At 45.0% G+C, this 14,607-nt stretch overlaps 1 protein-coding gene and 1 non-coding gene across 2 annotated transcripts in view; both read left to right on the top strand.

The window, feature by feature from the left end:
* Window positions 1-14,607, top strand: part of cep152 (centrosomal protein 152) — a 42,147-nt gene that overhangs the window by 18,330 nt on the left and 9,210 nt on the right. Inside the window, exons 11-22 of the mRNA XM_071405277.1 lie at window positions 80-227; window positions 738-829; window positions 1,186-1,355; window positions 1,778-1,946; window positions 2,132-2,278; window positions 2,931-3,061; window positions 5,073-5,201; window positions 5,556-5,694; window positions 9,239-9,424; window positions 10,226-10,404; window positions 10,599-10,725; window positions 13,791-13,922. Coding sequence (XP_071261378.1) covers window positions 80-227; window positions 738-829; window positions 1,186-1,355; window positions 1,778-1,946; window positions 2,132-2,278; window positions 2,931-3,061; window positions 5,073-5,201; window positions 5,556-5,694; window positions 9,239-9,424; window positions 10,226-10,404; window positions 10,599-10,725; window positions 13,791-13,922 — 1,749 coding nt within the window. The remainder of the gene's footprint in view (window positions 1-79; window positions 228-737; window positions 830-1,185; window positions 1,356-1,777; window positions 1,947-2,131; window positions 2,279-2,930; window positions 3,062-5,072; window positions 5,202-5,555; window positions 5,695-9,238; window positions 9,425-10,225; window positions 10,405-10,598; window positions 10,726-13,790; window positions 13,923-14,607) is intronic.
* trnat-ugu (transfer RNA threonine (anticodon UGU)) lies at window positions 1,610-1,684 on the top strand. Its single transcript has one exon. It is a non-coding gene; the product is annotated as a tRNA-Thr (tRNA).

Genomic DNA, 14,607 nt, shown 5'->3' with positions numbered 1-14,607 from the left:
GACCTGTGAACCTAAGAGTTGTCACATTGCTGTCAGTGAATCCCAGACTAACCACTTCAGTGGCTGTGGTATCATCCAGGCGGAGGTGGTTCAGGGTCTGCGTGATCAGGTGAGGCAGCAGGAGAGACGGAGAGAGGAGGAGCAGGTGGAGAGAGCAGGAATCATCAACACTCTCACACAGCGCCTGCAGGAGAGCCAACAGCAGTGTGCCAAACTGCTACAGACTGGTGTGTATCCGTGTGTGTCCGGTCTGTGTCCGTCTGTGTCACCACCTTTGGAAATGCTTGTTGATATCCACCACTTGTTTGTCGAAGCCCCCTCTGTCCATCACCTGTTTGTCGAAGCCCCCTCTGTCCATCACCTGTTTGTCGAAGGCCCCTCTGTCCATCACCTGTTTGTCGAAGCCCCCTCTGTCCTCCACCTGTTTGTCGAAGGCCCCTCTGTCCATCACCTATTTGTCGAAGGCCCCTCTGTCCATCACCTATTTGTCGAAGGCCCCTCTGTCCATCACCTGTTTGTCGAAGGCCCCTCTGTCCGTCACCTGTTTGTCGAAGGCCCCTCTGTCCGTCACCTGTTTGTCGAAGGCCCCTCTGTCCGTCACCTGTTTGTCGAAGGCCCCTCTGTCCATCACCTGTTTGTCGAAGGCCCCTCTGTCCGTCACCTGTTTGTCGAAGGCCCCCTCTGTCCACCACCTGTTTGTCGAAGCCCCCTCTGTCCATCACCTGTTTGTCGTTCAGGTTCAGTCCAGGAGATGGGCCAGCTGCAAATTAAACTACAACAGACTCAGTCAGCCAAGACCATGAGTGACAACATGAACAAAGCCTTGCAGGTATTCCCGTGGTTTGTATCCAGAAATGTAGAATATTTAAAAAATGTGTGTCACGCAAACACTTTACTTGTTTCTATTTCACTTGTTGAATTAAATGTAACTAAATAATGTAAACGTATCATGTAAAACCTCTGTCCTTAGTTTCTACAGCAGATCAACCTTTAATACCTGTTATAAGCATTCATGAGACTTTATAATGCCTACTTTAGTGGTTATAACACGTCTCTCACCTCTTGGTTTCTACCGGAGCTGACGGGGCAAATCAACCTTTTAATACCTGTTTATATATAAGGCTTTATAATGCCTTTTTATAGCAGTTATAATATGTTATGTCCCCTTTTTTTTCTCCACCTCAGGAGGAGTTATCTGAGCTGAAGGAGCAGGTCTGTCTGTATGAGTCTGCTGTGAAACATGGAGTACTCTCTGTTGAGGTGACCGGGGGAGATATCTGGGAGAACCAGCTGTCTGACTCCTATGTAGACCTGGGGATCAAGAAGACTCACTGTAAGAACGGACAAATTCACAGGTACGCAATGTAACAATTGACTGTTGTACCCTTAGACATGAACTTCATTGTATCTATTTTTGTTTCAGTTTCACGGTTGAGGTCAATTCCATTTCATTTCAGTCAAATTCAGGAAGTTAACTAAATGAGAAGTTAAAATGTCAGTTTATTTTCCTGAATTGAAAAGGAATTGAGGCCCCGACCCTGTTCAGTTTTTTAAGCTCCAGACTGCCAGTCTTATCTATTAACAGATTTTTTTCAGGTGTATTGTTAGTGGTCCTGAATGGCTCAGTTGGTAGAGCATGGTGCTTGTAACGCCAGGGTCGTTGGTTCAAATCCCGCCAGGACCACAAACATAATACAAACGTCTGCACTGTCTGTAAATTGATTTGGATTAAAGCGTCTGCTACGTGGCACGTGTATGTTTTCCTTCTGTCCCGTAGTACTCCTCTGGTGGAAATGTCTGAGCCCAACTCAAAGCTGCCCAGAGAGAAGGAGGACGGGGCTGTGAAGGAGCTCCGGGCAGAGTTACAGCGCTGTCTGGCCAGTCTGAAGGGGAAGAGGCAAAGGATCGGTCAGCTGCAGGACCAGCTACGGGACTCACAGGGACGGGTTAGTGATGGGATTTTATTTCCGGTCGCCCTTGCAAAAGAGGTTTCTAAACTCAAGGCTCTTTCCTGGATAAATCAACGTGAAATAAAAATAATTCCCTCTTCTGCTTCATCCTCGAGTGTATAATTAAAACCCACATAGTCAAAGTTCCTATTTTCTTTGTTGTCCGGATCCCATCCCTGCAGGTGGACCAGCTACAGACCAAGCTAGACCAGGAACAGACCAGCAACACAGCAGAAACCAGACCAATGGACACACATCCAGATGTAGCTTCCCAGAAAGAGCTGTCCAGGCTGCAGGAGGACAGGCAGCGCCTGCAAGAACGCCTCGAGGTTATTCATCATTTGATAAAAGATTCTAGAAGACTTTTCACACTAGCCCAGAAAGTGTAGTTCTGGTTTGACACGTTAGTGTGAAGATGGTATCTCTGTTTGAACTGAAGTCCCAGTACATGACAACTCAGTTGGTAGAGCATCATACTTTTGCAACGACAGGATACAAAACATTGGATGTAATAAATGTATCACTAGTCACTTTAAACAATGCCACTTTATATAATGTTTACATACCCTACATTACTCATCACATGTATATACTGTATTTTATACCATCTACTGCCGTTCGGCCATCGCTCATCCATATATTTATATGTACATATTCTTATTCATTCCTTTACACTTGTGTGTATGAGGTAGTTGTTAGATATTACTGCACGGTCGGAACTAGACGCACAAGCATTTCGCTACACTCACATTAACATCTGCTAACCATGTGTATGTGACCAATAAAATTTGATTTGATTTAGTGGGTTCGATTCCCGGGACCAGCCATATGTATAAAAAAAAAAAATATGTATGCATTTGAGTTGAGTTGCTTTGGATAAAAGTGTATCCTAAATGGCGTTAATATTATGATTTATCAACATGCTTTTTCCAGCACACCCCTCAGTGTTACATTCTCATAGTTGTCTGTCTCCCTTGCCAGACGCTGGAGAAGAAGAACGTGGAGCTGAAGCAGAGGGAGGAGAAAGTGAAGGGGGCCAACTCTGAGCTGTGTACCAAGATGAGAGAGATGATCCAAGAGCTGGACCAGGAGAAGCAGGAGGCTGCTCAGAGGTTAGTCTGGGGTGTTGTGGTTGGCAGATATGTGTAGGTCTGTGTCCTGGCATCCCTAGAGAGAGAATAGGTGTATCTATATATAGCTGGTGTGCTGTATAACACAGAGAATAGTTGTATCTATATATAGCTGGTGTGCTGTATAACACAGAGAATAGTTGTATCTATATATAGCTGGTGTGCTGTATAACACAGAGAATAGTTGTATCTATATATAGCTGGTGTGCTGTATAACACAGAGAATAGTTGTATCTATATATAGCTGGTGTGCTGTATAACACAGAGAATAGGTGTATCTATATATAGCTGGTGTGCTGTATAACACAGAGAATAGGTGTATCTATATATAGCTGGTGTGCTGTATAACACAGAGAATAGTTGTATCTATATATAGCTGGTGTGCTGTATAACACAGAGAATAGTTGTATCTATATATAGCTGGTGTGCTGTATAACACAGAGAATAGGTGTATCTATATATAGCTGGTGTGCTGTATAACACAGAGAATAGTTGTATCTATATATAGCTGGTGTGCTGTATAACACAGAGAATAGTTGTATCTATATATAGCTGGTGTGCTGTATAACACAGAGAATAGTTGTATCTATATATAGCTGGTGTGCTGTATAACACAGAGAATAGTTGTATCTATATATAGCTGGTGTGCTGTATAACACAGAGAATAGTTGTATCTATATATAGCTGGTGTGCTGTATAACACAGAGAATAGTTGTATCTATATATAGCTGGTGTGCTGTATAACACAGAGAATAGGTGTATCTATATATAGCTGGTGTGCTGTATAACACAGAGAATAGTTGTATCTATATATAGCTGGTGTGCTGTATAACACAGAGAATAGTTGTATCTATATATAGCTGGTGTGCTGTATAACACAGAGAATAGTTGTATCTATATATAGCTGGTGTGCTGTATAACACAGAGAATAGTTGTATCTATATATAGCTGGTGTGCTGTATAACACAGAGAATAGTTGTATCTATATATAGCTGGTGTGCTGTATAACACAGAGAATAGTTGTATCTATATATAGCTGGTGTGCTGTATAACACAGAGAATAGTTGTATCTATATATAGCTGGTGTGCTGTATAACACAGAGAATAGGTGTATCTATATATAGCTGGTGTGCTGTATAACACAGAGAATAGGTGTATCTATATATAGCTGGTGTGCTGTATAACACAGAGAATAGGTGTATCTATATATAGCTGGTGTGCTGTATAACACAGAGAATAGTTGTATCTATATATAGCTGGTGTGCTGTATAACACAGAGAATAGTTGTATCTATATATAGCTGGTGTGCTGTATAACACAGAGAATAGTTGTATCTATATATAGCTGGTGTGCTGTATAACACAGAGAATAGTTGTATCTATATATAGCTGGTGTGCTGTATAACACAGAGAATAGGTGTATCTATATATAGCTGGTGTGCTGTATAACACAGAGAATAGGTGTATCTATATATAGCTGGTGTGCTGTATAACACAGAGAATAGGTGTATCTATATATAGCTGGTGTGCTGTATAACACAGAGAATAGGTGTATCTATATATAGCTGGTGTGCTGTATAACACAGAGAATAGTTGTATCTATATAGCTGGTGTGCTGTATAACACAGAGAATAGTTGTATCTATATATAGCTGGTGTGCTGTATAACACAGAGAATAGTTGTATCTATATATAGCTGGTGTGCTGTATAACACAGAGAATAGTTGTATCTATATATAGCTGGTGTGCTGTATAACACAGAGAATAGGTGTATCTATATATAGCTGGTGTGCTGTATAACACAGAGAATAGTTGTATCTATATATAGCTGGTGTGCTGTATAACACAGAGAATAGTTGTATCTATATATAGCTGGTGTGCTGTATAACACAGAGAATAGTTTCCTAATGGATACTAGTCATCATATGGGAAAATGAGCGACTGTGCAGTTGTGTAATGACTCATTGGGTGTGTGTGTGTGTGTGTGTTGTCCAGGTATGAGCGGACCCAGCAGCAGTTCAGAGACGACGTAGTGAACCGTGTTCGTTCAGAACTCACCCTGGAACACACAGCTCAGATAGATGACATCACGGCAGACCACCAGCTGCAGATACAACAGCTACAGTAAGGGCTCCTGTGTGTGGCTTCAGCAACGGCTCGGCCCTGGGGTCAATCCCCGCAGTGAACGCATACGACTTACAGGAGCAATTGAGGTTAAGTGCCTCGCTCAAGGGCACATCGACAGATTTCTGACCTAGTCAGCTTGGGGATTTGAACACCAGCGACCTTTTCGCTCTTAATCACTAGGCTACCTGCCGCCTGTAAGTCGCTACCTGCCGCCTGCATGTAAGTCGCTTTGAGTAAAAGTGTCTGCTAGGCAGCATAAAAACCATACTCTGCTATCTCAGTCAGGAACAGTTTTTAAGAGGTCTCCTGTATAACCTCGTCTCCAATGACAATCCTTTCTTCTCTGGATAGAGCCAAGCTGTGTGAGGTGAATGGAGAGATGGTGGCAGTACAGGAGTGTTACATCTCACTCTGCAAGGACAAAGACAGGCTGGAAGAAAACTTGCAGGGAAGAACGGAGGAGGAGCAGAAGAAGAAGAAGGAGAATGAGGTATATAGTCTAGTACACACACACACACACAAACACACACACACACACACACACACACACACACACACACACATTTTATGAAGATGCTATATGAACAATAGCCTGGTCCCAGATCTGTTTGTGTTGTCATGTGGATTTAGCTATAGAGCACAAACCGGTCTGGAAACGGGCTAGGAACGCTGGTGCAGAGAACGGCTTTTTATTTATTGCGAAGGATTATTTTTATAATTATTTTCTATATAAGACAACAGATAAGAAGTCTCCAGGAGAGAAACCTCACTGAACAAGAGGAAGAAAACAAACTAACAAATAAATGAAGAGAAGAATCAGAACAGACTGTGTGTACACACCGGAACAGACGGCGTGTATACGGAGCGATGTCTTCTCTCAGATGAGCCACTGATCATATTTTTGCGGTATTCCTACCTTGAGAAATGTGTAATTTAAGAGGCTCCACTACATTTCTCCTGTTTGTCCACCTCTTCAGTCCAGGGTGTATTGGTTGTATCATTATTGCTTGTAGCAACTAGCCAGCCAGCCCTTTATAGAGAGAGCGTTGTATTGTGGGGTTTGTAGTCAACTTGAGCTGCAACATGTTGCTACCAACCTTTTATTATAATGACAAAATTAAACATTTGTTCACCCCAAAAATTATTTTTCTCACGTATTAGTGTTATTTAACAATGTGAATCAGTTGTTTTGGGTGATTTTATATTAAAAAAAAAATCTTTTTAAAATCTCTTAGTGGCAAAGAAATGCCACCCAACTTGTTTTGAACGTGTTAAAGTGGAAAGTCTGATTTTCTGGACCTTTTTCATTACTAATGAAGTTTCTGCACAAGGCATCAAAGTCCTTGAAGAAGTTAAGAGGAGGTGAAAGAGGAAGCATTGAAAAAATCAAATGGACGCAAGGCAGAATATAATTTTTTTGGGGGGGACTGACACTCGTCCGTGGAGACTGACATGCAGGGGACCAATTATTGAAGTATTTTTGGGGTCGGATTTTAACGCGGGATGCACTAAAGTTGTCACCAATGATGAGGGTGGGTGGGTGGGTCTGATCTGAATGCCACCAATGATGAGGGTGGGTCTGATCTGAATGCCCAGGTAAGTAAAGCCGTGACGTTCAAGAGACAGGCAATGATGGTAAATTGACAATTTTTGTCTGTGGCGTTTTAATGGCACTACGATAGACTTAGACCAATTCATCTTGTAGTTCGTAAAATAACCAAATTCTTCAAAGACGCCAAGGACTTGAACAGAGTTGGCAATGTCAGATGGGTACATCAAAATGTAATCAGTGTAAAGGGATTAATATAAGCGAAAGAGAGTACCAGTCAAAAGTTTGGACACACCTACTCATTCAAGGGCTTTTCTATATTTTTACTATTTTCTACATTGTAGAATAATAGTGAAGACATCAAAACTATGAAATAACACATGGAATCATGTAGTAACCAAAAGTGTTAAACAAATAAATATATTTTTGATTAATCAAATCAGCCACCTTTAACTTGATGTTAGCTTTGCACACTTGGTATTCTCTCAACCAGCTTCACCTGGAATGCTTTTCCAACAGTCTTGAAGAAGTTGCCACATATGTTGAGCACTTGTTGGCCCAATTGGGTTGAGGTCAGGTGACTGACTTGCCTAGTTAAATAAAAAAATACAAGGCCAGGTCATCTGATGCAGCACTCCATCTCTCTCCTTATTGGTCAAATAGCCCGTTCACAGCCTGGAGGTGTTGGGCCATTGTCCTGTTGAAAAACAAATTATAGTCCCACTAAGCCCAAACCAGATGGCGTATCGATGCAGAATGCTGTGGTAGCCATGCTGGTTAAGTGTGCCTTGAATTCAAAATAAATCACAGACAGTGTCACCAGCAAAGCACCCCCACGCCATCACACCTCCTCCTCCATGCTTCACGGGGGGAACAACACATGCGTAAATCATCCGTTCACCTACTCTGCGTCTCACAAAGACATGGCGGTTGGAACCAAAAATCTCAGGACAGATTTCCACCGGTCTAATGTACATTGTTTGTGTTTCTTGGCCAAGCAAGTATCTTCTTCTTCTTATTCTTAGTATCTTCTTACAGCTTGCACTAGAGGATGTTTCCCAACAGCTTGCACTAGAGGATGTTTCCCAACAGCTTGCACTAGAGGATGTTTCCCAACAGCTTGCACTAGAGGATGTTTCCCAACAGCTTGCACTAGAGGATGTTTCCCAACAGCTTGCACTAGAGGATGTTTCCCAACAGCTTGCACTAGAGGATGTTTCCCAACAGCCTGCACTAGAGGATGTTTCCCAACAGCCTGCACTAGAGGATGTTTCCCAACAGCCTGCGCTAGAGGATGTTTCCCAACAGCCTGCGCTAGAGGATGTTTCCCAACAGCCTGCGCTAGAGGATGTTTCCCAACAGCCTGCGCTAGAGGATGTTTCCCAACAGCCTGCGCTAGAGGATGTTTCCCAACAGCCTGCGCTAGAGGATGTTTCCCAACAGCCTGCGCTAGAGGATGTTTCCCAACAGCCTGCGCTAGAGGATGTTTCCCAACAGCCTGCGCTAGAGGATGTTTCCCAACAGCCTGCGCTAGAGGATGTTTCCCAACAGCCTGCGCTAGAGGATGTTTCCCAACAGCCTGCGCTAGAGGATGTTTCCCAACAGCCTGCGCTAGAGGATGTTTCCCAACAGCCTGCGCTAGAGGATGTTTCCCAACAGCCTGCGCTAGAGGATGTTTCCCAACAGCCTGCGCTAGAGGATGTTTCCCAACAGCCTGCGCTAGAGGATGTTTCCCAACAGCCTGCGCTAGAGGATGTTTCCCAACAGCCTGCGCTAGAGGATGTTTCCCAACAGCCTGCGCTAGAGGATGTTTCCCAACAGCCTGCGCTAGAGGATGTTTCCCAACAGCCTGCACTAGAGGATGTTTCCCAACAGCCTGCACTAGAGGATGTTTCCCAACAGCCTGCACTAGAGGTTCTAGTGAGACCCCAGGGCAACCCTGTGCGACTCAAACTCAAGCGGACCCCTGGCATGTTTGAACGCGTGCAGTGGGACCAGCGTTATAACTGACGGTCCGAAGCCAAACCGCTTCAAAACTACTAATAGATAGTCCCACTCCACACAGTCGAAGGCCTTCTCTGACTGCATCCAAATAATAGGCTGCACCGGGCTGCTGCTTAACAGCGTCAATATGTAGTTAATGACAGACATTGTCCGAAGATGGAACGTTCCCAGGGGGCCCGCGGCTGGGTCGTTCCCAGGGGGGCCCGCGGCTGGGGCGTTCCCAGGGGGGCCCGCGGCTGGGGCGTTCCCAGGGGGGCCCGCGGCTGGGGCGTTCCCAGAGGGGCCCGCGGCTGGGGCGTTCCCAGAGGGGCCCGCGGCTGGGGCGTTCCCAGAGGGGCCCGCGGCTGGGGCGTTCCCAGAGGCTCTTTACCAATTTTTAGAGGGGAAATGAGGGCTGTTCTCTGATGTGTGAAAAGTTCCCACCTCAAGCGAATAATTAATTGAAAAATGACTTTTTTGATGATTTGTATCCTTTTCTCAGCTGAAAACTCTAGAGGAGAGCAGAGCTGCTCTGGAGAAGCTGAGGTCAGACCTGGAGAGCCAGCATCAGGAGAATGTCACCAAGCTCAGAGCCCTGTGGTCCGAAGAGAAGGACAAGGAGCTCAGACAAGAGGTCCAAACCCAGCTGACCAAGGCCAAGGCTACATGGAGGGAAGAGAAGGAGGAGGTAGGAGTTGTCTTGTGTTCCATCTGTAGCTCGTCTTGCTTTATGAACGGATCAGTACTGCCACCCCATGGACAAAAACAATTTAATCAAAGTTTATTTGTCGTATGCACAGGGTACAGTGTTTCTGCATTTGACCTTCCCCTCATAAACCAATACGTTATGCTACTTTTCTTGATCTATTATTTAGTACGGTTACATGCACACAATAATACCATTATTGTGAATAGTCAGATTAATATAATAGTTTGATTTGAAATATTGACATGCATTGCAAGGAACAACGATTTTTAACCTAATAATCCTGTTTTACATGGACACATCTGAAATCAAGCTACTTTATGGGACACATTGATAAATGTAAAAAAAAAATGGCGATCTAAATAACCGTTCTAGCAAAGCGACCGTGTTATTTTTTGGGGGAAGCGGGATTTGAGTCTTGAGTTCGTACGTATAAAGTTTTGTATGTGAACTATTTCTAAGATACATACTTTCTGTTTTTTCCCCCCGAACTCACTTCACTCGCACGTAAACGGGAGGCTTGCGCTGCTGATGCTGGCACATGCGCAGATGAAATAACCCGCTCCAACACCTACTAAGCTGTTTACGTGTCCTAAGAATTTGAAAGATTACTCAGAAAACCAGGTCTTTTTAATCAGTGTATGTTTTCTTCCGATTTTATGATTTTACGCAGATAAGCTTTGTATGCCATTACTCATGTAAACAGCATACTCGGAACTCATTGTTCTGATCACATCCTGGATAATATATCTCTATGCCCCCCCCCCCCTCCCCCCCGTGAAGATGGACAGGTCCTGGACTCAGAGGCTGGAGGCAGCCGTAGCAGACGCCAGAGGACCAAGACCCACAGATACCCAGGAGTCTCAGACGGACCTAACTGAGGAGGAGAAGGCCTGTCAGACACCCAGCCCTGAGAGGACCAAGGCTGCTCCAGGCTGCACTATGGAGGAGCTGGACACCAGGTATTTTACACATTCTATTCTGTTGAAATGATTGTGATTTTTGTAGATTGTCATGAAGAAAATAAATCTATGGTTGTAAATTGTGTACAAATCAGTATGATTGATTGACTTGCTTGACTTAAGCCCTTGGCTCCAATGAGAAGCATAGGATGTATATGACTGTGAACAACCAATAACCACTACCACTACCACAGGCTCCGGGAACAGAGGCTCCAGCTGCAGCGAGAGGCAGAAACGGCACGACGCAGAGCAGTGGAGGATGCTGGGAAACGAGTCCAGAAAGAACTACAGGAGAAACACTTGGAGGACATGTCCAAACAGGTCAGGGGGAGGGATCATTCAAGTCTTCTGAGTCATATGTTTTCATCTTTTAGTTATACAGGTGATCACATCGCCATGTTTTTGCATGCGAGACCTATCCACTTGTGAGGTGTGTTAATGTGAAATCAAATGCCTGTGCCGTGGCTTTTCTGGGTCAGTAGTATTGATGGTGCTTCTTGAGTATGAGGTGTTGTAGAGTGATCCCTGGTTGGAGCCTGGGACAGAGGGGAGGGATCTACTCTGTAACATGGAAGCCCAGGTCGGGACAGGGAGGGAGGGATCTACTCTGTAACATGGGAGCCCAGGTCAGGACAGGGAGGGAGGGATCTACTCTGTAACATGGGAGCCCAGGTCAGGACAGGGAGGGAGGGATCTACTCTGTAACATGGGAGCCCAGGTCAGGACAGGGAGGGAGGGATCTACTCTGTAACATGGGAGCCCAGGTCAGGACAGGGAGGGAGGGATCTACTCTGTAACATGGGAGCCCAGGTCAGGACAGGGAGGGAGGGATCTACTCTGTAACATTGGAGCCCAGGTCGGGACAGGGAGGGAGGGATCTACTCTGTAACATTGGAGCCCAGGTCGGGACAGAGGGGAGGGATCTACTCTGTAACATGGGCGCCCAGGTCGGGACAGAGGGGAGGGATCTACTCTGTAACATTGGAGCCCAGGTCGGGACAGAGGGGAGGGATCTACTCTGTAACATTGGAGCCCAGGTCGGGACAGAGGGGAGGGATCTACTCTGTAACATTGGAGCCCAGTTCGGGACAGAGGGGAGGGATCTACTCTGTAACATGGAAGCCCAGGTCGGGACAGAGGGGAGGGATCTACTCTGTAACATGGGAGCCCAGGTCGGGACAGGGAGGGAGGGATCTACTCTGTAACATGGGAGCCCAGGTCGGGACAGAGGGGAGGGATCTACTCTGTAACATTGGAGCCCAGTTCGGGACAGAGGGGAGGGATCTACTCTGTAACATTGGAGCCCAGGTCTGGACAGGGGGGAGGGATCTACTCTGTAACATTGGAGCCCAGTTCGGGACAGAGGGGAGGGATCTACTCTGTAACATTGGAGCCCAGTTCGGGACAGAGGGGAGGGATCTACTCTGTAACATGGGAGCCCAGGTCGGGACAGAGGGGAGGGATCTACTCTGTAACATGGGAGCCCAGGTCGGGACAGAGGGGAGGGATCTACTCTGTAACATTGGAGCCCAGGTCGGGACAGAGGGGAGGGATCTACTCTGTAACATTGGAGCCCAGTTCGGGACAGAGGGGAGGGATCTACTCTGTAACATTGGAGCCCAGGTCGGGACAGAGGGGAGGGAGGGACATTGGCCCTAACTGACTATAACAGAGTTTGCTCCATATTCATAGAGCGTCTCAGGGAAGTAGTGCTGCAGCGTAATCATTAGTCCAAAACCTTTTGCTATGGAAACCGTTAACTCCTAACTGAAAACATGTTTCTATCGGACACATTCAGGTACGCTATAGATACAAAAGTATGTGGACACCCCTTCAAATTAGTGTATTCGGCTATTTCAGCCACACCCGTTGCTGATAGATGTGTAAAATCGAGCACACAGCCATGCGATCTCCATAGACAAACATTGGAAGTAGAATGGCCCTTACTGAAGAGCCCAGTGACTTTCAACGTGGCACCGTCACGGGACGCCACCTTTCTAATAAGTCAGTTTGTCAAATATCTGCCCTGCTAAAGCTGTCCTGGTCAACTTGTTATTGTGAAGTGGAAACGTCTAGGAGCAACAACGTCTCAGCCGTGATGTGGTAGCTCACAGAACCAGATCTCCGAGTGCTGAATCACGCAGCGCGTAAAAATGATCTGTCCTCGGTTTGCAACACACACTACTGAGTTCTAAACTGCCTCTGGAAGCAACGTCAACACAAGAACTGTTCGTCACCATTGGACTCTGGACCAGTGGAAACGTGTTCTCTGGAGTGACGAATCACACGTCATCTGGCAGTCCGACGGGCAGATCTGTGTTTGGCAGAAGCCAGGAGAACGCTACTTGCCTGAATGCGTGGTGCCAACTGAAAAGTTTGGTGGAGGAGGAATAATGGTCTGGGAGGACAGCTAGCTTCCGTCCTCCTCTGGGTACATTGACTTCAATACAAAACCTAGGAGGCTCATGGTTCTTACTCCTTTCCATAGACTTACACAGTAAAAACGGTGCATTCGGAAAGTATTCAGACCCCTTGACTTTTTTGTCCATTTTGTTATGTTACAGCCTTATTCTAAAATGAAGAATGATGAGTTGACATATTCCTTATAGCCCCTTAATAAATTTAAGCCCGGTGTTGGCAACATTCTTCTGATCCAGAAGGTGGCAATGAAATCCCCCCCTATATGACTTGACTGACCAGTTAGTTAACTGACTACTTATAGCTCCTAATGATTTTAAGCAGAGGGTTGGGGGCAGTTTTTCATGGTTCGGGCCCCTTAGTTCCAGTGAAGGGAAATCTTAACACTGCAGCATACAATGACATTCTAGACGATTCTGTGCTTCCAACTTTGTGGCAACAGTTTGGGGAAGGCCCTTTCCTGTTTCAGCATGACAATGTCCCCAGGCACAAAGCGAGGTCCATACAGAAATGGTTTGTCGATCGATGTGGAAGAACTTGACTGGCCTGCACAGAGCCCTGACTTCAACCCCATCGAACACCTTTGGGATGAATTGGAACGCCGACTGCTATCCAGGCCTAATCGTCCAAAATCAGTGCCCGACCTCACTAATGTTCATGTGGCTGAATGGAAGCAAGTCCCACATCCAGTGGAAAGCCTTCCCAAAAGAGTGGAGGCTGTTATAACAGTAACGGCGGGACCAACTCCATATTAATGCCCATGATTTTGGAATGAAATGTTCGACGAGCAGGTGTCCACATACTTTTGTTCATGGTCCCTCCCTGTTTGCTTCCTAGTGAATACACCCCCTGATCTAGGATCAGATGCCTCCTGTCCGTGTCATCTTATTCATTCTGATCTAAAAAGCAAAAATGATCCTAAATCAGCACTCCTCTACTCTAAGACGCTTGGTGATTGTCTCCTACAGGTTGAAGGAGCAGTAAGCAGAGCTTACAGCCGCTGGCTCCAGGACGTCCCGTCCCTGCCGGAGTACAAGGCAGCGCTCCAGAGAGAACGAGAGAAGTGGGAGAAAGTACAGGAGCAACACGTTCAACAACAGGTACAATTGACTGTTTCACTGTGTTTTTACTGTGTTCTTGTCTGAATCAGTTTGAATGTTGCTAATATTGGGGACACTATTCATCTTTGTCGCTAAGTTATACCGTATTTAACATCACCCCTGGATAAAATATCTCTCTTTGTTATACACTATTTAACATCACCCCTGGATAAAATACATCTCTCTTTGTTATACACTATTTAACATCACCCCTGGATAAAATACATCTCTCTTTGTTATACACTATTTAACATCACCCCTGGATAAAATATCTCTCTTTGTTATACACTATTTAACATCACCCCTGGATAAAATACATCTCTCTTTGTTATACACTATTTAACATCACCCCTGTATAAAATACATCTCTCTTTGTTATACACTATTTAACATCACCCCTGTATAAAATACATCTCTCTTTATCGCTAAGTTATACACTATTTAACATCTCCCCTGGATAAAATACATCTCTCTTTATCGCTAAGTTATACACTATTTAACATCACCCCTGGATAAAATACATCTCTCTTTATCGCTAAGTTATACACTATTTAACATCACCTCTGGATAAAATACATATCTCTTTGTTGCTAAGTTATACACTATTTAACATCACCTCTGGATAAAATACATATCTCTTTGTTGCTAAGTTATACACTATTTAACATCAACCCTGGATCAAATA

This window comes from Salvelinus alpinus, chromosome 6 (assembly GCF_045679555.1).
Source record: "Salvelinus alpinus chromosome 6, SLU_Salpinus.1, whole genome shotgun sequence".
NCBI classification, from domain to species: domain Eukaryota; kingdom Metazoa; phylum Chordata; class Actinopteri; order Salmoniformes; family Salmonidae; genus Salvelinus; species Salvelinus alpinus.
This window is presented reverse-complemented; position numbering and strand designations above follow the sequence as displayed.